The following is a 22,998-nucleotide window of genomic DNA, read 5'->3' on the forward strand; positions in this document are numbered from 1 at the left end:
ATGGACAGAAGAATATAGCGGGGCTTGGGCAAAGGGGTGAGAGCAACAAGAAGACAATGGCTTAGGCTAGGGAGGAGAACATGTTGGGTATTTCCATTTCATCCTTCATTTTCCCCATCTGAAAAATGGGATAGTAATAGTATCTCCCTCAGAGGATTGTTGGGAGGATTGAACAGGAACATGATATACAATACCCGGCCATGTGCCTGGCACATGGGAAGAGCTCAATAAATATGCCTGTGCTTATTATTACTATTAGCAACCTCCCTGTGAAACTGGTATAATTATGCCCACATTATAGATGAGAAGACTGAGGCTCAGAGCAGGTGAGGCTGCTTATCTAAGCGGTCAGTGGCAGAGCCACATTACCCCAGGACCCCATAAGACATTTATGAGGAGACACACTTGGCCAATGAAGAAGACAGATGGGAAGGTCAGAAAAAGGGGCAGAGGATGTCTAAAGCAAGGAGAGGGGCTGAGCTCTAATGTCATCTTAGTAGAGGCAGTCATGGCCAAGATTTAAATTCTGCCTTACTCCTCTAAGATGGGCGACCTTAGGCAAGTCAGTTCACCTCTCTAAGCCTCACTTGTTTCATCTGTAAAATGGGGACTAGGATAGGACCAATCTCATAAGATCATTGTGACAACTAGATGAGCCAGTCCTAAGATGAACTTATTAAACACACTCAGAAAACAGCCCCCTCCTGAAAAGATGGTACAGTGAGGGGAGGGGTAATGGGGTATGTGGTGGTGGCACGTCTTACTGGCCTCCTTTGGGCTATGCCACACAGCTCTGCTGGGGATGGGGGAAGAAAGCTTTCCTTTTTGTTGGGGTTTCGAGAAGTGAGTGATTAGATTATAATGAACAGGCTGGTTGGGCACACGCATGCTACGTACCCAGCGACCTGTCCAGAAAAACCACAAATAAAGAACAATGCAAAGTGTGCTTTGAGTTATTGCAAGGTTAACACGGAATAAAGTCGGCTGGTTGGAAATCACTTTAAGGGTCTATTATTTCCTTAAAATGAGGGGAATATTTACCAAGGTATTTTGGTCGACTAAAGAAGAAGCTCTGTGTTCTGTAACCGCTGTGAAAATGCTGGTGGCAAATCCCCATAACACAACTTGCTAACATTTACAGAAGCTGTTGTGATTAAGTGGGAACCAAGCTACCGAAAAATCTACAACAAGAAGTCAGCAAAGTAAGATCAAGAGACTATAAAGTAAACAATATATAGAGAATGAAATGTAATTTATTTCCTTGGGGAAGCGATCTGTACCGACAGCAGCCAGAGAGCGACTCCATTTCCATCCGCGATAGACTATTGCAGTCAGCATATTTGAAAATTGAGAAATTGTGTCCGCAATTTGAAAATACCAATTGATTATAACTCACCAGCAGCCAAAGAGGTTGGCAAGCCCATGTTATTATTATTTTTTTAGTTTTATAAAATTTTTATTTATCGATTGATTTTAGAGGGAGAAGAAGGAGGGAACGAGAGAGAGAGAGAGAGAGAGAGAGAGAGAGAAACATTGATTGTTGTTCCACTCATTCATGCATTCATTTGTTGATTCTTGTATGTGCCCTGATGGGTGGTCACTCCAACCACTGAGATACCTGGCCAGGGCCAGCAGCCCATTTTGAAAAGGAAACACTAAGACTTAAGCCGTAGAGATGTGTTGCTTGCCTTGTTCTTGCTGAGAACACATAACCCAGCTGACCGGAGAAGCCAAGCGAATCTGTTGTGGGGACAAATGAAGACAAAGACTCAAGTTTCATGTGTGGTGTATTTTATTGCCTCCAAATTGTGGCTCACTCTTGGAGCCACACTCTTTTCAAGGGTTGCTTTTTAAATAAAATGATCTGTTACAGAAAACAAGTCTGGGCCCAGGGTGGAGAACCAGTCAGCAGGAAGACAGGACACCTGCGCTTGGGAGCAGGACAGTGACCTCTCAGACTTCAAACTTAAAGTGTCAGACAGTTTGGAGGGACCGGGTATGATCCCTGGAGGATGGCGGCCTTTGTCTAACATGCCGGGACCTGGATGTCAGTTCTCAAAAGAGCCATACCCCAGAGGTAGGTTGGTAGATCAGTTGCTTCTCACCTACCCAGACCTCAGCAGAAGTCACTGATGTAGGCCACCGCTGAAAAGACATTTGTCTTCTTTACAAAACCCCTGGATGCTCAGGTCTAGCCTGCAGCTCAAAACAGAAAGGGCGAGGTGTGTTGGCAGAATTACCAGAGAAGCTGGCATCTCCCCTCCCAGAGCCCAGGCTGGCTCGGGGCCACCCGAGCAGGCCGTTTCTTTCATGAGCATCGGATTCACACTGGTACACCCCTGGGGAGAAGGAGTTAGAGAATCCACACTCTCTTCTTTTTAAAATGGTTCTGCTTCCCCTCACACCCAAGTTGGCTGCTATATATTGAGGCTGATCAGGTTTTGTGTGCGTGTGTGTGTGTGTGTGTGTGTTCATCCAGAGGAAACAGAATTTAAGTTCATGTGATACATTTTGCTACCTGCCATGGGTACAGCTTGCCATATGTAAACTTAGCAGAGGCTGAAATATTGTGAATATAGTCAGCTGTCTTTGGTCAAGCAGCAGTGTAGTCACAGAGGAATATTAGGGGACATTGGTCACATATTTCTTTATTATTGGCTATCTGAAAGCATTTCATCGTGGGCCACTAAACTTATTCTAAAATCAGCATTACCAGAAGCAAGAGAGGTCCTGGCCAGTTAGCTCAATTGGTTAGAGAGTCATCTCAAAATAGCAAGGTTGAGGATTGATCCCAGGTTAGGGAACATATGGGAAACGACCAATGCGCAACAAATGAATGCTTCCCCTGCCCTTCCTCTCTCTATCTCTCTAAAAATTAATCAATCAATAAAAAAATTTTAAAGCAGGAGTCCTTTTTATGTGTGCAAAAAGAATAGGTAAAATACCACTGAATACCATTAACTTCAGCTCATTGGCATTTTTAGCAACTCTAATTATTGCTTAAATGACCTCTTAAATGATTTCTTATAGTTCAGTCTCCGCCTATATTTTATTTTATTTTTTAAATTTTTTTCACTGATTGAGAGAGTGGGAGGGGAAGGAGAAGAGAGAGAGAGAGAGAGAGAGAGAGAGAGAGAAGCATCAACTAGCTGTTCCACTTGGTTATTCCATTAGTTGTGTATTCGTTGGTCGCTTCTCATCCATGTCTTGACTGGGGATTGTGCCCTGACCAGGGATGGAACCTGCAACCTTGGTGTACTGGGACACTTTATCCACTGAGCCACCTGCCCAGGACCTCCTCCTGTATTTTATAAAAAGAGTTCTGAGTATTAAGAAGAGTAGCCAGCATTTATTAAATGCCTACTAAGTGTCAGGGAGGGTGCTGACTACTTTGTGTGCTGTAACTCACTGAATGTTCACAGTAGCTCTGAGAGGCAGAAACAAGGATGACCCTGTTTTAGGAAACTGAGGCACAGAGAGGATAAATCACAGCCCCAAGAGGTCAGGAGTGTTAAGGGGCAGAGTTGGGATTTGAACCAGGTTTTGTCCAACTCTAAAACTCTGGCCTGACCTGTGGTGGCGCAGTGGATAAAGCATCGACCTGGAAATGCTGAGGTCGCCGGTTCGAGACCCTGGGTTTGCCTGGTCAAGGCACATATGGGAGTTGATGCTTCCAGCTCCTCCCCCCTTCTCTCTCTCTGTCTCTCTCTCCTCTCTCTCTCTCTCTCTCTCTCTCTCTCTCTCTCCCCCCCCTTCTTTCCTCTCTAAAAATAAATAAATAAAATTTAAAAACAAAAAAAAACAACAAAAAAAAACAACTCTGGCCCTTATGCCAGACTTCAAGCCATGCTCCAAGCCGGCCACAACGGCTCTTGTTTTTACTTCATCCTCTGCACTGTCTTAGGGGAGAGGTTGGAACAATTAGGAAATCCTTGGGGCTTATGAACAAAGCTGTTATTGCCCAAGGCAGCGCAGCATGTTTGGTCTAAGACCATTCTTTCAGAGGGAACTTAAAACATCAACTTAAAAATTGAATGATGAAAACGAAGGAACGAAAAGGAAAGGGCTGCCACACAGAAGCACCCAGAAACACTGTTATGGAATCATGGAGTGAATTGCCTTGTCCACACCAAGAGAGAGTGACCAAAGACCAGCCAGTGTTTTGTCATTGTGCCAAGCCCCACACTGGTCTCACTGGGACTGCATTTAGCTCTCTTTCATTATAAGCTGCTGACTTGAGCCGTGAACGACCCAACAGGAAAGGCAGATGTCAAGACAAGGGACAGAAAAGCTCTACCTCACCAGAGTTCTGGGAAAGCAAATTTGAATGACAAGAATGTACCCTTTTTCACCATCAGTTTGGCAAAGAAATTGAAAAAGATTTGGCAACATCCAAATGCTGGCATGGTGGTGAGGAAGTGGACAGTGCTTCGTGTTGCTTGAAGTAGTGCAAATTGCTACAGTCTTTAGAGATAGTCTTCCGGCTGTATTTATTCACAATAAAAACACACATTTATTAACCATAAAAAAAAGCAATCCTATTTGGGGGGCTTTATTTTACAGAAATAAAAGTGTCAGGACATAAGGATATATGGATAAAAATATTTACAGCATTCTTCTTTAGAGGAGAAAAAATACGAGAAACCACTCGAATGTTCAGGAATAAGGGAATAATTGGATAAATTACAGCACAGGTGTTCTAGGAAACGTTATACAGCTAGTAAAAGAATGAGTTCGATCTAGATATATAGGCCTATAGGTATATCTGTGATAAATTGTTAAGTGAAAAGAAAAGCCGGTTGCAAAATAATATGCCACACAATCCCATTTTTGTAAAAAGTTAAAAAATATTTCCTTAGAAATGTGTTTGTATTATTTGTCACGAGCATGGAGAAGGAGAGTGAGGATTGACAACAATTTGTTAACTTCGGCAATCTCTGCAGGGCAGAGAGGAGATGACTCTGTTTTTCTTGGCGTCCACCTGTATTGTTTGACTTGCCCTAGCTAGTATTGTGTTACTTTTGTTATTTGTAATTAAATAAATCTAATAAAGCTTAGGGTAAAGGGGAAAAAACCTCCAAGTGATGTGACTGTGTGATGCTTTCTTTTTCCTTTCCTTTCCTTTCCTTTCCTTTCCTTTCCTTTCCTTTCCTTTCCTTTCCTTTCCTTTCCCTTCCCTTCCCTTCCCTTCCCTTCCCTTCCCTTCCCTTCCCTTCCCTTCCCTTCCCTTCCCTTCCCTTCCTTTCCTTTCCTTTCTCTTTCTTTCTTTCTCTTTGAGAGAGAGAGAGAGAGACGGAAATATGATGGGAGAGACATGAGAAGCATCAACTTGTAGTTGCGTCACCTTAGTTGTTCATTGATTGCTTCTCATACGTGCCTTGACCAGGGGGCTCAAGCCAGGCCAGTTACCCTTTGCTAAAGCCAGTGACCTTGGGCTCAAGCCAGTGACCTTCGGCTTCAAGCCAGCAACCTTTTGGGCTCAAGCCAGTGATCTTGGGATCATGTTGATGATCCCGTGCTTATGCTCATGACCTCATCCATGCTCACTGAGCTGGTGAGCTTGTCCTCAAGCCAGAGGAACCGGCTCTCAAGCCAGTGACCTCAGGGCCTCGAATATGGGACCTCAGTGTCCCAGGTCGATGCTCTATCCACTGCATCACCGCCAATCAGGCTGGATGATGCTTTCTGTTGTACAAGAAACACACAAGTGAAAGTGTGTGTTTTTTCTTTTCTTTTTTTTTTTCTTGTGTGTGTATTTTTCTGAAGCTGGAAACGGGGAGAGACAGTCAGACAGACTCCCGCATGCGCCCGACCGGGATCCACCCGGCACGCCCACCAGGGGCGACGCTCTGCCCACCAGGGGGCGATGCTCTGCCCCTCCGGGACGTCACTCTGCCGCGACCAGAGCCACTCTAGCGCCTGGGGCAGAGGCCAAGGAGCCATCCCCAGCGCCCGGGCCATCTTTGCTCCAATGGAGCCTTGGCTGCAGGAGGGGAAGAGAGAGACAGAGAGGAAGGAAGGGGGGGGGGTGGAGAAGCAAATGGGCGCTTCTCCTATGTGCCCTGGCCGGGAATCAAACCCGGGTCCCCCGCACGCCAGGCCAACGCTCTACCACTGAGCCAACCAGCCAGGGCCAAAGTGTGTGTTTTAACTTATTGTTTTAACAGGGCCAGGCTCTGTGCTAAGAACTCTCCCTGTGTTACCAGTTACCACTCTGGGAGGTCAATGCACAGGAAGCAATGGGGGTGGCTTGAGGTTAAATGACCTGCTCAAGCCTGCATAGCTAATGGGCGTCAGAACAGGCACTGGAACCCAGGTGTGTCTGACACCGAAGCCACACTCTTTAACTCCTGCAACCCGCTCCCACCCTGCAGCTATGGCTGCTTCCTGTGGTTCCTCTCTGGCCATAGTTTTGCTTCCATTTCTCTCTGCCATTACATTTGGTGACCATGAAAGGGAACTAACCTGTCATTCTCAGAGTAAGATCTGAAGTGTGTGCAGGGTGGAACATCTGCTTCCTGCGTGGGCACCAGGCCCATTCTGACAAAGGGGGAAACTAAGTCATGAGGGGGCCTCTCATGAGTCCCCCACGTGAGGACCTGGACTCCACAGTCCCAGAACCTTGCTGTGTCCTAGTAGTCAGTTGATGGGTTTTGTTTTGTTTCATCTTACTCCTCAGGCCTCTCTCATCAGCTCCCTTTGCTTTCTCTGTTGAGTAAGAAAGCTGCAGATCTCTATCAGTCATCTCAACTGTGCAGAGTCAAAGAGTTTCGTTGCTAGAAATGACTGAAGGATGGCCCGGGCTGCCCTTTTCACACATGAGGAAACTGAGGCCCAGAGAGGTAGAGTGGCTTGTCTAAGATAACGATGTTGCTCAGCGGCCCGTGTGAAACTAGAACCTGGTGCCCCTGGGCTCTCGTGCTGTACTCCCGTTGCCAGGGCAATCGCATGCCAGACTTCTGGCCTTTACTCTCCCACTCTGGGGCTTTGCCTATGACAGCCAAGGAAATCTGCCCAAATGAGGGTTGTTTTGTTTTTTTTTTCATTTTGTTTTGTGTTATTTGCTGTTAAATTTACTTTAAAAAATATTAATTTTATTTTTAGAGAGAGAGGATGGGGAAAGAAAAAGGAAGGTTGGGAGGGGAAGAGAGAGAGAGAGAGAGATTGATTTGCTGCTCCACTCATCCATGTATCTGCTGGTTGATTCCTGCATGTGCCGTGACTGGGGATCGAACCTGCACCCTGTTACATTGGAGTAATGCTCCAATCAACTGAGTTACCCAGCTAGAGCCTGGTAACCCAAGTGTGTCTGACACCGAAGCCACACTCTTTAACCCCTGCAACCCACTCCCACCCTGCAGCTGTGGCTGCTTCCTGTGGTTCCTCTCTGGCCATAGTTTTGCTTCCATTTCTTAAATGGTGCCATTTGATTATTTTGTTTTCAATTTTATTGATTTGTGTTGTTCATTACTCATTGTATTGAGTGGGTAATATACACATTTGGGAAGGAAGGAAGGAAGGAAGGAAGGAAGGAAGGAAGGAAGGAAGGAAGGAAGGAAGGAAACAGTATAGTGAAAAACAATTCCTCTCCCCACCCTGACTCCTGTCTGTGGATGTAACTGATGCTACTAGCGTCTCCTTAACTTCTGTTTTTGAGATTATCCTATATAAATTGGTACACATAGTGAAAATTTGTTATTTTTAATGGCTACCTGGGATTAAATTATACTAACTACTCCCAAAATGATGAACATGTAGGTTGCTTTCAGTGTCTGCCCTGCAAACAGTACTATGGTTCATGTCCTTGCACTATAGATCTTTATATATCTGTGCAAGTATTTCTGGTGGGTTAACTCCTAGAAATAGAATTGTTGGGTCACAGGGTATGTGCATTATAAATTTTTATATTCTTCAAATTGACATCCAAAGCTGTGGTGCTAATTTATATTCCCACTGACAGTGTGTAAGAGTTCTGCTTCCCTCCACGTTTGCCTAAGCTTTTAAAATATTGTCAATACTTATTACGCTTTTAGTTTCTGTTTTTCTTACGATGAGTGTCTTAGTGTTCTTGGGCTGCTGTAACAAATTACCATAGACTGGGTGGCTTACACAACAGACATTTATTTCTCACAGTTCTAGAGGTTGGGAAGTCCAAGATTGAGGTGCTGGCTGACTTGGTTCCTGGTAAGAGCCCTTTTCCTGGTTATGTCTTCGCATTGGGGATGAGGGAGAGCAATCTCTCTCTTGTCTCTTCTTATAAAAGCACTCATCACAAGGGTTCCACCCTCATGACCTGATTACCTGCCAAAGTCCCCATCTCTAAATACCATTACACTGGAGATAGGGGTTTCAACACACAAATTTTAGGGGGACACAAACATTTAGTCCTTAGCAACGAGAGACATTGAGCATCTTTTAATATATCTGAAAGCCTTATGTCTTATTTATGCTCTAAACTGTCTATATCCTTTACTCATTTTTCAATTAGGTTGCTCTGGAAGACTTTTAGTGTAGAATGAAGGCCTCCTGGGATGTAAATACACCCAAATATGATGGACCATAACACTGTCTTATTGCTCAGGCCTAAGCAACACCATGCATGTTGATAAAGCGCTTTGGCTCTTCTTTTCTTTCCCCTAAACATCATCACCAATACCGTCTCTTAACAGAAATGCACAACATTGGCCTAAGGTCAGTGGGTCAGCAATTAGGATCCCTTTTTTAGAGTAGGATATGAACCTCAGAGACTTAAGCAACAGTAGTCTCTTCCTTCATCCACTGAGGATACATTCCAAGACCCCAAATGGATGCCTGAAATCACAGATAGTATTGAACCCTAAAGATACTATGTTTTTCCTACATGTACATACCTGTGATAAAGTTTAATGCATAAATTAGGCGCAGCAAGACTTTTTTTTATTTTTTTTATTTAAACACCTAAAGGTCCATTTTATTTATTTATTTATTTATTTATTTATTTATTTATTTATTTATTTTTAGAGAGGAGAGAGAGACACACACACAGAGAGAGAAGGGGGGAGGAGCTGGAAGCATCAACTCCCATATGTGCCTTGACTAGGCAAGCCCAGGGTTTCGAACCAGCGACCTCAGCATTTCCAGGTCGATGCTTTATCCACTGCGCCACCACAGGTCAGGCAGGCGCAGCAAGACTTTAACAATAATAATAAAATAGAGTAACTCTACCAATATACTGTAATTTAACATGTCAGTGTGGTCTCTCTTTGAAAACAGATCTGATAACCAGGTTGACATCATATACAGCACAGATATGATTCATGTTCTGGGCAGGACGGAGTGGGGGACAAGAGATTTCACTATACTCTTCAGATTGGTGTGCAATTTAAAACTTATGAATTGTTTATTTTCAGAAAGTTTCATTTAATATTTTCAGACTGTGGTTGATAGTGGGTAATGGAAACTGCAGAAAGTGAAGCTGCAGAAAAGGAGGGACTACTTACTGCATGGGTCAAGGTAACCCAACCATGGTTGCCCAAGCCTGCTCACGGAGTCTTCTGGATTCAGGCTTGAGTTCTGGAGCTAGATAGACCCCGTTTGAGCTATGACCTAGACAGCTGGGAGGTATCACTGCACTTCTGTGACTTGAGGTATTATAGTGTAAGGACAAAAACAGTATCCTCTCTATGTGGTTGTTCTGAGGGTTATTTGAAATAATGTATGGATATTTATTACATCAGTGTCAGCAGGTAGAACACAGTGTCAGTCATGATAGTAACACACATTATAACATGCTGCTCACGCGTTTTGCTTTATCAGTTATTTGTGGTAGTTCCAAAGCTCAATTAACAGGGTAAGCCTTCTGTCTTTTTGTTACACTCCGTCTTTGTCCTATTTTCTACTCTCTTAGTCCAACCCATCTAAAACAGCTGCCTCTTCCATGACAGGGTATTGTTCGTAAAGTTGTCTTGTTCTCCCACCTTTGCAGGGAGCAAGAGCCCTGAGTGCTGGTTGAACCTCTTCCTACTGGCACTCCTCTGGACTCCCAAACCCATGCTCTCAGGAAATGTTTGTTACTGAAGGAATGAAACCAAGAGGTAGGGTCTGCTCCCAACACAGCCCTGTACAGTGCCTGGCAATTACAACACATTCTGGCACATAGTAAGAGCTCAGGAAAGATTTGTGCAACGAATGAATGAATGAATGCACACTGTGCCTAGGAGTAAGGGCTCGAAAGCATGCCTGGATTCTGTGCATAGTGCCTCCTACATAGTAAGCGCTCACCATACACATCTTTGGGCGAGGCTTCTAAAACCTAGTGCAAGGGCTCGGCTTCACTGTGCACGGATGCAGGGGTTCGAATTCCGCCTCCTTCTCGTCCCAGCTGTGCGACCCCGGCAAGTGGCTTAATCTCTTTGTGCTTTAGTTTTCTTACCCGCAAAGCGCGGACAACGTAGTGCGACCTCCACGAGACACTCCCCAGAACACTTGGACCGGCTCCCTGGCCCACAGGGAGCCCCCCGCCACGCCAGCCGGCCTGTGTCGGTCGGGGGAACACGCGAGGGAACCCGAACCTTTCTCTGTGGCTCGCCACCGGCGTTCTCGGTGTTCACGATCGCGCCCCGCAAAGAACTGTGCCCACCGAGGGGGCGGGGCGAGGTGCCTGCGCGGGGCAGCTCTAGGCAGCTTCAGGTCGGTCCGCCGCCGCCCGCACTTCTTTCTCTCCCTCTCCGCCTCCCTCCCTCTCCGGGTCGGAGAATCTGGCCCGGATCGGCTCAGCAGCGCCGCCCGCGAGCCGCCGCCGCCGCCGCCGCCGCGCCGCCGCCGCTCCGGCCCCTCCCCCGCTCACCCCTCGCCCCCCCGCGCGGCCGGCGTCCATCACGTGACGCGGCGCCAGCCAATGGCGGGCTGAGCCGCGGTCGGCGGCCGCCATTGCTGTCAGAGCGAGCGAGCCCGGGGAGGGAGGAGAAGCGAGGCTGACTGGGGAGGAGGGGGGGGTGGGGGAGGAAGAGGAAGGAGGGGACGTCGCTCGGCTGCCGGGGTCGCCCGCTGGCTTCGTCCGCACCCCCCCCTTCGCGAGTTCGCGCTCCGCGGCGGCAGCGGCACCGAGGCGGCGGCGGCTCCGGGGCTCGCCTCCCCTCACGCGCCGGCGGGGGCTAAGGGGGAGTCGGTGGCTGGAGATAAACAAGGCGGCGGCGGCGGCGGCTGAGGAACAGGGAAGGCGGAGGCGGCGGCCGGCCCGTAGCGCCAGCCCGGGAGGCAGCGGCGGCCCCGAGAGGCGGGGAGGGCGCCGGGCCGCGCGGACAGCGCCCCCCGCCGCCGCCGGAGCCGCGGGAGCCGCCGCCACCGCCGCCCGAGCAGGAAGGAGCCGCGCGGCCGCCGCGGACCCCCCCGCCGGCCCGGGCCCGCCGCCCCCGGCGCGGCGTCGCCGCGGCGCCTCCCGCCCGCCCGCCGGCCCTCGCGTCCTCCCCCGGCGGCGGCGGCGGCCCGGCCGCTCCGCGCTCCCCGGCGAGGCGCCGCCGCCCGGCCCGGCCTCGCCTCGGACGCCTCGCTCCGACATGCCCCGCTCTGGCGGCCGGGCTCGCGGAGGATCATGACTGCGGCAGCGAACTGGGTGGCGAACGGGGCGAGCCTGGAGGATTGTCACTCCAACCTCTTCTCGCTGGTGAGTAGCGGGGCGGCGGGGAGGGGGGCTGCGTTGGGGGGGGGGTCCCCGACCTCCGCCGCCGACCAACTTTCTCCTCCCGCCGCCGGGACTTCGCCCCTCCCCGCCGTTCGCCTCTTGCCGATTCTCCCCCTTTTGGATCGTCTCTCCCTCGCCTTGGATTCTATCCAGTGTTTATTTGGCTCTTTAAAAATCATTTGTGAGCGCGGCGCTCGGCGTGGAATTTGCATGTGGAAGTCTCAAAGCTGCTGATTCTGGGTCGCACTTCGAACGCCCACCCTCTGTTGCAAATCACAGCCCCCTTCCCCTCCCCTTTCCCCCCCTTACCCCCCCTAAATGTGAAAGGCTCTGCCTTGTGCTGCCCGCGCCTGCGATAAGCAGCCTGCTCCCCCCCTTGTCGGATCGGCTGCCCGCTCGCCCGCCTTTTGAATTAAAAAAAAAATTCCATAATGACACCTGCAATTTCGCCCGAAAACAGTTGATTGAATGCGATTGTGTCAGTAAAGGACTCTTGCACCCGAAGCTCCCGCGATTGTAAACATCGACAGCCGCCCGCCTCTCGGGGCTTACTACACTGGAGAGCCGTAAAGCCATTGCACCGAGCCGACGGAAGGTGGAGAAAGCTTTTTCTTCTTTCTCTCCCCCTGTGTCTTTTAAAAACTGTTTTCTCTCTCCTAACAACGAATCCACACACACACACAAAAGCAACAAGCTGGGCGGTTTGATAACATCGCTTTTATCTGCCTTAGCCTCTCTCGCGCTCCCTCTCTGATAATTGACAACTTTTCCTTTGGATTTGGATCGCCTCCCTTAATCTCGAAGCAGTTAGGGTGTCAATTGTTCTCCTGGAAGCCTGGTACCCGACGACGGCGTCTAGATTCACCGAAATTAAAAATGTATAGGGCTCCAGCAACTCTTCCCTGGCGGTGGCAGTGACATTTGGTGGTAAATGCCATCTTTGCTTTTTATTGGGTCGTATTACCTACCTCTGAAAACATTCACGTTGTTAAACCTGGCGTTTAGGCTAATAATTGCAGTGCGTGGTCTTTAAATATGTGCTTTGTGCATGAGTTACTGTATGTATAGCTATGTGCCCGGGAGACTACGAATTTGTTTAAATATTGAGCAAAGATTTGTAAACAGATGTAAGGCAATTATGTTTCAAGCGTAGAATATAATTGGAAAATTGGTTGAACGGTTTGTTTAATTTAGCCTTAAATAAAAACGCAACTTATTTTAAGTTGTGTGCCCTTTTTGAGGGAACTGCCTTTTGGACAGCGTGCATTTTGGAAATTGTTTTTGTAACCTTTGCTGTAGATAAAAACATTATTTCCTCTTAATCCTTGTTTACGCTGGATAAATAATTTAGTGTTCAAATTGTAATTAGTTACATTTAATTATGGGTAGCATAGATGCCTTTTTTCTTTGAGACTAGTGCAGAAATACAAATTCTTGCCAACTTTTCAAATGTGTTATTTTCTTAAATATGTTTCATTATGCAGATGAAAAAATCAAAACAAAAAATCAAAACGTGATTTTTATCTATTAAGACTGAGTGACACAGTATCCCTGCTTTTTACTATAGTGAAATCAGGTCAATTTTTCCCCAACATTTTTATTCAGACATTTAATCTTAAAATTCAGTTATAAGTTGTGATTCCTCCTCAGTTCTGTGATGATTTTTCTTTGATCTTTTGATGTATCAGAAGAAAACTCATTTTGGCTCCTCTTTTCTCCCCCACAGTCTACCCTTTCCTATCAGTCAGGTTCAGGGACTTTCATAGATTAGCAAATGTATTGATTAAGTGGTATTTAAGATGATTTTTGTTTGGCGGCTGGTGACCACATTGACACTTTAACAGGTAATTAAAATAACCAAGTTAGACCAGTATTAGTGAGGAAAGATCCTCCAAATTACCATATATCATGCTGACTGGTAATGTGAGTTTTTGTAGACGAATGAAAGTATATGTGTAGCCAGTCTTTAGGATATATCGTTTCTTAATTTCTGGGTTTTTTTTTGTTTTTTTCTTGAAAGTCTAAGTGAGGATGATGTTATAGAGATAAGATGTTTGAGATTCTTTTGGAGAAACCAACAGTTTTGTAGGAGAGGGTTCTGTACTTTTTGACCAACTAAGGGTTTGTGCTTTTGGGTATTCCTTTCCTGAACCTCTTTAAACTAGGAGTTGATTTTTGAATATACTTTAAAAAAATTACTCTTTAGGAAGCAACTTGGAAGTGCCGAACTGCGGGAACACATGGTGTGAATTTTTTTTAAAGGACTAAAATGTCTACATTCTTTTCTATGTGAAGTGAATAAGGTGCTAATTTAAAAAAAATTATGCATCCATTAGAAAGCTGCTAATTATAGCTTTCCTTCAAATTGAGAATTTTTCTTGAATATTGCATACAGCAGCAATCTAGAGTATTAAAAATATGTTGCCTAAAGTACATTGTATAGAATATAATTCTAAAGAAGATAAAATCATCATCTGTTCAAAATAAAGTATGCATTGTAAGAACTCTATGTACTTATTAAGAGCATATATTTTTCTTTTTGACCTGCAGATTTTTTTTGAGCAAAGTATTGTTTATAGAGATTTTAACTAGGTACTCATATTAATGTGGATTGAAATATAAACTAGAGATTAAAGTTTTCTACGACATTAATCCCCCACCCACTTTCTATTACCTTGAGGTGCCCATTATGGTTTAGCAAAAGTTGATTTTGCAATCAGGTGCCTTAAGGTTTTTATTAGACCTTTACTTATTTGGCTTTCTGATTTTTCTACTGCATTGGTTTCTCTGGCATCAGATTTCCTAAATTCTGTGTCAACCCCTGCTCCCCCCTTTCTAATGTGAAAATGCTGTTGTGTATATATGATATGGGTCATTCTGTGTGTTTCTTATTCTTACTGTTGTGAGATTTGTAGCTATTGCATTAAATGCATGCAGAGCTGTGCCTTTGTGACTCAAAACTATTTTCTCATGATGTCCATCACATTTCTGGGAGACTTGTTATATGGTCACTCAATTATAATTCAGTTAAATGTTAAATCTGCCTTTTTGGAGAGTCTAATAGTGCACCCTATGGTATGTTAAGTGATCTTTGTGGGAAGACAATTTCCAGATGTAAGTGTATCTTTAGTTTTGTTTCTCTATTGAGATGATATGGAGAAAAGCAATTTTGTGTTCCTTAACTAGATTTAGTATGTACTCTCACATGAGGCAGTCTAATTCTTGGGTAGGTTGTTTTATTTGCTTAGAATCTCCCTGACTAGAGGGTAATTGGGTGATGATATCAAATTTTTCCTCCCTGAATTGAAACACAGAATTGAAACACACATAAACACATTAGTACTTAATTCCTATCAAGGACCTATATTTTAAGCTGTTGTTGACCTGGTTCCTTTTTTTTTTTTTTTCCTTAAGAGGTTTATTTTTTTGCAGAAAGGGAATGTAGTTGTAAATGTAGAGACTGAGATCTGCTATATTGAGCTAGAACCGAATGAAGAGGACTATCAATTGGAAATGAGAAAAAGGGAATGATTTCGCTAATCTTCTCAAGTGCCAAAATACATATACAGGGTATTTTTCTAATACTACTTTCCAATTTTAGTACTTAAATTTAAAGCATCTCTTTTCCCCCACGATAGTTCATTTTCTTTCTTGAAAATGTTTATAATTTGCTAATGTGTGTTTTCTGTTTAGCCTTTTGTTATTAGTAGCACATGGTGTTACAGTATTTATATATTTTTAATAGCAATAATTGCCACCCAGTAATAGTTGCCATATTAACCTCCAATTGCTAGTAAATATTTTTAAGTACATAATAGACAGCAATTCAAGGCATAGTGTAGCAGTTTACTGGACCATTTTAAAGAGCCATTTGTAAGTGTGATGAGTTCATAATTTTAAAGAGAAAATAATGTGCCCAAGACTTGTATGCTACAAAATATGTTGCTGTGTTATTGCTTGAAGTGCTCTTTGAGAGGAAGTTAGGGTGAGTCTGTTCTTTGTGAGAATAAAGGTAGAGGTGCCTTTAGGACGATAAGTGTTTATTGAGTTTACACCAGCTGCTTAGGTAGCTTATTTAGCACTTTCTTTGGAATGTTTTGGTCATCTTTTTCATAATTGTATTAGATATTTATTAGGAAAAAAAAGTCTCTTAAGGCATTCCTTTGAGTAACATTAAGGTATAGTGTGGATTATACTAATTATGTATGGGAAAATTGATTCACCTTTTTTGTTCACTGGCTAATTTAGCCTAGTTAATTGTGAGTTAAATGTATTCATCAAACATTTTCAGAGATCTCTACTCTTGAGATTAATAAAAAAGACACTCTGTCACCAGTTTGTACAATATGCTATAAATTATAACCACTTGCAAAAATAAGTACATTCTATAGGGAGACTAGACAAAGTTTATGAGAAAAAGCAATATAGTTGAATATTAAGTGTTCTTACTGAGCTGTGCACTGCAACCATTTGTTAGAAATGGAGAAAAAGAATTTCTTCAACATTGCTGTTAGTGTCATTTGTTTAAAATGTATTGTGTGCCAATCTGCTTTCTAGACTACGTGTGGTGTATAGTGTTGGTTACCAGAATTTCGATTTTGTCATTTTGTAAACATTCCTATTTTGAGAAATTACGTTTAATGCAATGAGAAGTGAGGTATTTAGGTAGTCTCAAAATGTGCTGTGGGGAATAGTTTAAAAAAGAATTTACACACGTGCACATTTGTTTCATAGGACTTGCTTAGAGTTTTTTAATTAATGAATCAATATTTGTAATATGTTCTTGGAATTTAGGACTTTTTTCTCCTTTGAATCATTTAACTTCTTTCTGATCCTGTTCAGATAATTTCCTTTTATAGTATATGCTTTTATTGTTTATTTGAAAGATTTGAAGGTGTTAGCTTTGTTCTGTTGGTAGAATTCACTTCATTACATAGGGGAGATGATTTTCCATTAATCTTGGTAAATATTAGCATAAACGAGGAATTGTCAATTCAGGCTCATTTGCATGAATGAAATATGTATGCTTGCCCAGTTTTTGGTTAGTATAAAGTCACTTATATATAACAGCATAGTTTTCTATATTTGTGTTAGTTGATATAAAAATACTTTTAAATTCTGTAAAAATGTTATGATTGGTGTTTATTTCAGAGACAGCTCCCCTACTCTACTACATTATTTTGTTACTTAATTTTTGAAATCATCTGTAGTATAGAATAGAGTCTATTCTCATAAATTGGCTATAGCAGTCTTTCTTTATAGGAACTCCTGTTTTACTCTCATTTATATTAGTGTGTTTTATTTAGTTTTGTTGGAGTAGAATTGTTTTCCTTTTTTAAGCTGATAAAGTATCTCTTAGAGTACATTTAGATTCAGTCTGAACAAAGGAGAAAGGTGACTTTTTTTTCTTTCTTTTTAGGTGAGATTTAGGAGAATCAGTTGTGTCTAAGGGAAAATGTCTTGTCATTGGCGTTGCCATACTCTGGTTTATTATTTCTGCATGTTTACTTTCTCATTCTAGACGAATTGTTGTAGAATCTTATTAAAACTGTACTTTTACTACTGTGAAACAGCACAGAGCCCTGGTTGACAGCTCTCCACATTTTTCTAGTACAGTGAAATTCCATTACTGTTAAAGTACCTCCTGAGTTGATTATATTAAAATTTCATTTGTGTCTTTATTTTGCATACTTTAAATTTGTGATGTTAACTTAAAAAATGGAAAGGGGAGGATAAAGAAAACAAGGTAAATTTGCAGGTAAATATTCTTTTTTCTCAATCTTTTCTAGACCTTTTTACTGTAATAATTAAGTCTTAATTTGTATTAAATCATTGCATGAATTGGATACATTTAAGACATTTGGTATTAATTAAATTTGAGGTAATGATTTGTTTCAAATAAAATATAATTAATTGTGGACAGAAATTTTATAATACTGAGTGAAAATTTCAAAGACTGATCCTCTAAAAGGGTGTTAAATGGTTAAACTGTGAGAACTGTGATTAACCCCCCCCAACCCAAGAACATAAATTTCTGAGGAAGTATTTTTTTGCATAAGACACCTGAAGTTTCCTCACATAGTTCTACATTATTTAATTAAATAGTAAAGATGATTGAATCTATCTGGGCTTAATTTGAGAGCTAATAAGTGAAGTATTCAAAAAAGTATAATTGGTGTGTAAAAACGTTTTGTGTTGGCAGTTCTCATGGTTGAACTTTAATGTCCTAAAGAGAAATAAGGAAAAATACCTCCTATTTGTTTTTTTAATGTGTATATGCCTGGCATGATCCTACTCATCTTTTAAGTAGGTCAAATGTCACCTCCTCTGAAGCTTTCCCTGACTCCCACAAGTAGAACTAGTCACTCTTGCTCCTTATGTGTATCTCCTTCTATGTGCCTCTGATAAGCAGATGAGCAGGGACCCTGTCTAAGTCATCTTTGCATTCTCTTTATAGTTAGGTGCTCATTAACTATTTCTTAAATGGATGATTGCTGGACAACTATTCTCCATCTTACTCTCTATGGAAGTTCTCATTGCCCATTAGATCCTCCTCCTCATTATTACTATTAAAATTTTTTTATTTATTGATTTTTAGAGAGAGCAGGAGAGAGGAGACAGAGAAGAGAGAGAGTGAGAAGTATCAGCTTGTAGTTGCTTCACTTTAGTTGTTCATTTGATTGCTTCTCATACATGCCTTGTCTGGGTGAGCCTGGAGTTTTAAACTGGCGACCTCAGCGTTTGGGGTCGAGGCTCTATCTGCTTTGCCACCACAAGTCACACATAATTATATTTCTTAGAACTTAGATGTTTAGTGCTTGTGTTCTGAATATATACTGTCTTAGATTTATGTACAGTGACTTGGTAACATTTTATATGACTTCTAGAAAAACTTCAACTGATCAAGAGATGTATGCTTATTACACCTCAAAGGAATAGGAGTTAGTGTTTAGATTTTCTATAGTGTTAGGTAACCTGTAGATTTTGGAGTCAGACGCGCTACTGTTGCGCCACGAGGTCCTAACCTGTAGATTTTGGTTGGAGATTTTGTTTGGGGCTTGATTCAGAATTCCTTCATTTCCATTCTTTAAGCTGTATAGAAGGGCTTTTGCTCAACCTGCAAGTTTCAAGATTAAGTTTCCATGAGCCAGGTGATATGGGCAGTGAATTGGTAATAAGGAAAATAGAAAGGTATTCAATTTTTTTACTAGTGCCTATTCAGATCAGGTTAGTTACATAATGTTTTTTTTGGCCTCAGTTTCTCCTTCTGTAAACTTGATAGAAATACGGAGCGCAGGAAGTGTGAAAAATCACTTTGAGTACCTTTTAAGGAAAGCACTTTGGATGACTATGTAATGTTCTTTAATAGGAAGAGACTTCTAGCAAATTACAACTAAAGCTGTCGAGTAGCCCTAGGCAGTTAACCAGGAAGTTGGAGTGGCAAAATTACTTGTGTTAAGTGTGGTAGTTAGGTTGTATTTGTTCTTTTTGGGGGCAAGCAGGAGATTAAATTGTTTTTCTTGTGTCTGACCTCATAAATAAGCCGTGATTGAGAAGAAAAACTTGAAATTCATCTTTCGATGTTATGACTTCTCATTTGTGTGTGATTCATAGTTGTGTGGTGTCTTTAATATGCTGGGTGATTTTGCTGTACCAACTCTGAGCTATAAGTGGCTGAGACTGGAAATTGAACTGTGGCTCTTATTTGGTAGTTTAAGCTATTAATTCCTTGGCAGCTCTGGAGTGCTCTTTGAACTTTAAATAGCAGTTCTATTAACATTTTGAGATTTGTCTCAGGGAATGTCAGAAATAGTACTTAATAAATATCTTTTTCTTCTTAAAGACTAAATCACTTTTTAGTGTGACATACATGTCACAACCCTTACTATGTTTTGAACAAAGTATGTATCCTCAACTACTGGCTAATTTCTGTTTTCCATTCAGTTATGTCACAATATCTAAAAATATTATTTAGACCTTGTTGAAGGAAGGAAAGCTCCTCCCTCCAACCCCACAAATCTAGTTTTTGTATTAGTCATATTGAATGTGAATATAGTATTGTATGTTTTTATCCAGAAATTTAGAATTTTACATGGAGGTGGTCTCCAGCATTTATAAAATAAAAATTTTACATTGAAATCTAACTCTTCTATTGCTACAAATGATAGTTAGCCTATTTACACTGTATTGTACTTAAATACTTGTGCTAGAAAACTCAGATGCTATTTATGGCAGCATTTCATGGGATTGAATTTACATTTATTGTTCCTGTTTAGCATGTCAGGAGCACCTTTCCTCTGACTGTGCAGTGCTGGCAGGCAGAGCAGGCACTCCTAAAGCCTTTCTTGGCTCCAGACAGTGGGAGCGAGGGCGGCCCAGGCTCTCAGCCCTCTTCTAGGCCCAGGAGAGGATTGCTCTCTGATGGAGAGTCTTGAAGAGAGTTCAGAGGTGAGGATGGCTCCCTTTGGGAAGTGCAGCAATTTTGGAGGAAGGATTGAGGCAGATTTTCCCTTTCTTTCCTACAGGAATCTATTGCTGCTTTCTCTTTGCTGATACTTTTATTAAAACCTTGAGATAGTGGCAGGCCCTATGATGTCATCAGGAAAATATTTTGTATTTCTTTGCCTTTTAGCTCTTTCCTTACCTTTTCTTCTTCACGTACCACCAGAACAAGGTTTCTTTCTCCTATTTTGTGTAGCAAATGAGGGCTTCTGAGGCCCAGTGAAATAAGAAAGGAAACGGTTGGTGGCGCTTGATACTGGATGGGATAACCAATAAAATAATATTTAGAAATGTTAATCTTTTGTACGTTATGTTTGAGAAACTTAGGACATACAATTCATTTTCAAATAATATGCATGCATCAGAAATGGTTAAACTCTGGTGTAGGCTTACAAAAGAGCTAAGGGACTTACATGTGGAAAAAGGACCTACATATACTATTTAATTTCTGTGATGCTATGTTGTAAGTGCAGAGGGAGAGAGAGCAGCATGGACAGATAGTGTAGTACTTTGTAGGCATAAAAACTCAGAAGGGGAGTTTTAAATTGGGTCTTGAAGGAATGGATGGATGTGGCTTGCTAGAGAGGATTGGAAAGGACATTATTTGGAAGCTCAGTTGACAACGCTGAGTCTGTCCTTGAGAATAATTTACTAAAGTCGTATGTAGGAGAGCACTTCTGATTTATGGTCTTGATTTCCTTTTAAAAAATAGTACAAAAACTTATTGAAATCTAATTTTTGTTAGGTGGAAAATATGAAGTGGGGATAAGCCAATTTAGATTAAGAAATGGTGATGTTAAAATCATCAGTTTTCTAAAATAATTCTGTTCTGAACTTTAAAAAAAAACAGTGCTATATTACCCAAAATGCTAATGACTAAAGTGACAAATATTTCAGAAACTGGACAGACGTGAATCTTAAATGAGCAGATGGGATATGAAACTCAAAGCGGGAGATAATCCAAGATGATATAGAAACTATTACAAGAAATGAATTGAGGAAAAAGAAGTGTGTTAAATGCTTTCACATTTAATAATGTGTTTAAAAGCCTTTCTGGGATTGCTCTCTTACATAGACAAATTAGAATTGTTGAACTGTGTAACCCATCATTCTTTAAATTTTGTGATTTAAAACAAATTAAATTTTGATCCAGGATTACTTCTCATGAAGCCTAGGCATTTAACTCATGAATGTATATGCTGTATGTGCTTTAAATAGGCAATATAATTTTGCTTTCTTTGAAATAAAAGTATAGGGAATAATTATGGTTTTCAAAGGCAGTTGTGGTGGACATTGAATGGGAGAGGTATTGAGTGAAAAATGAGGACATTTGCTATTTAGACTGCTTGATACTTAGTTGAAATCATTACATTTGACTTTTGAAGGTAGACTGGATTATAGTGGGTTGTGGAATGAATGAGTTGGTATACTTTTCAGCTGAAGGTTGATTGTGAAGCAAGCAGGGAAGTAGGAGTGGGGAGGGTAAGAGATTGAAAGGTAGATTGAAGGAAATTTTGTAGCAGGCGAGAGCCTTTTTTAAGTTTGTGGGCTTATGAGTAACAATAGTGGAGAAAAAGAAAGAAAGATGGAAGATATAAGTTGATAGTTGATTAAACAAGTTTAGCTGGAGACAATATCAAGAATACCAGCAATGGGGTTATAGCAGTGAGAAAGAGTAAGATAACCTCTTAGAAATAAAAGATGTGAGCATGTAAGAAATGAATAAATGTGAAGGAAGTAGGGACAATGTCAGTTGTAACTTGAGTGCTTTTTAAATTCAAAGATTGAAGATTTGAGTTTGAGCCTGAATAAACATTTAAACAATTTTTTAGCTAAAAATTTCACATTTTACTTGATGTGCTGTTGTAATCAACCATTTTTATTTTCCTTTAAGGGTCGTTTTAAGTAGGTCAAATGTTATACGTTTAACAGTTATAAAATTGATTTTGAGCTAGTAATACCAGAATTAATACATGTCTACCTAAATAAGAAATATTTTTCTTTTTTTTTTCCTTTGTTTAGCGCGCGAGAGAGAGGCAGGCAGGCAGACAGGCAGGCAGACAGACAGACAGACAGGGACATAAGGACAGGAAGGAAGAGAGATGAGAAGCATCAACTCCTAGTTGCAGCACCTTCGTTGTTCATTGATGGCTTTCTCATGTGTGCCTTGACTAGGAGGCTCCAGCTGAGCTAGTGACCCCTTGCTCAAGCCAGTGACCTTGGGCTTCAAGCCATTGACCTTGGGGTTTTGAACCTGGGTCCTCAGCATCCCAGGCTGATGTTCTGTTATCCACTGTGCCTCTGCCTGGTCAGGCAAGAAGTATTTTTCAAAGGAATTCCCCTTGAAATGGATCAAATGCCAGGGTCCTTGTTCATAATATTTTTTGGTCCTTTTCTTTTGAAAATTGCTTTTAGACAGTTTAGTCAACCACCACAGAAAAATCTTATTATTTTTAGGGTGATTTTTCAAGACTTTATTTATTTTAGAAAGAGAGAGAGAGAGAGAGAGAGAGAGAAAGAAAGGGGGGGGGAGGAGCAAGGAGCATCATCTTCCATATGCACCTTCACCGGATAAGCCCAGAGTTTTGAACCGATGATCTCAGTGTTCCAAGTCGATGTTGTATGCACTGTGCCACTACAGGCCAGGCCGCAGAAAAATCTTATTTTAAAGGATGCTTCTTTGGTCAGTGTCATGTCTTCTGTCTTTGTAAATTTATTTTCTTAGTTCTATTTTTGCTCTAGGTTGTTGCCTAAATCATCATTTTAGTACCTCCTGATGGGGTTCTTACTGATGATGAGCAAAATCCCTAGGAACTCTACTTTTGGATATAGTGGCA

The 22,998-nt window shown here is 42.1% G+C and overlaps 1 protein-coding gene across 2 annotated transcripts in view; it reads left to right on the forward strand.

The window, feature by feature from the left end:
• The first annotated feature begins 11,508 nt into the window (after positions 1-11,508).
• Positions 11,509-22,998, forward strand: part of MED13L (mediator complex subunit 13L) — a 277,236-nt gene continuing 265,746 nt past the window's right edge. For both annotated transcript variants that reach the window (XM_066370827.1, XM_066370828.1), the window contains exon 1: positions 11,509-11,641. In XM_066370827.1, coding sequence (XP_066226924.1) covers positions 11,570-11,641 — 72 coding nt within the window. In that variant the 5' untranslated portion in view covers positions 11,509-11,569. The remainder of the gene's footprint in view (positions 11,642-22,998) is intronic.

Source organism: Saccopteryx leptura, chromosome 2 (genome assembly GCF_036850995.1).
Source record: "Saccopteryx leptura isolate mSacLep1 chromosome 2, mSacLep1_pri_phased_curated, whole genome shotgun sequence".
In the NCBI taxonomy this organism is placed as follows: Eukaryota; Metazoa; Chordata; class Mammalia; order Chiroptera; family Emballonuridae; genus Saccopteryx; species Saccopteryx leptura.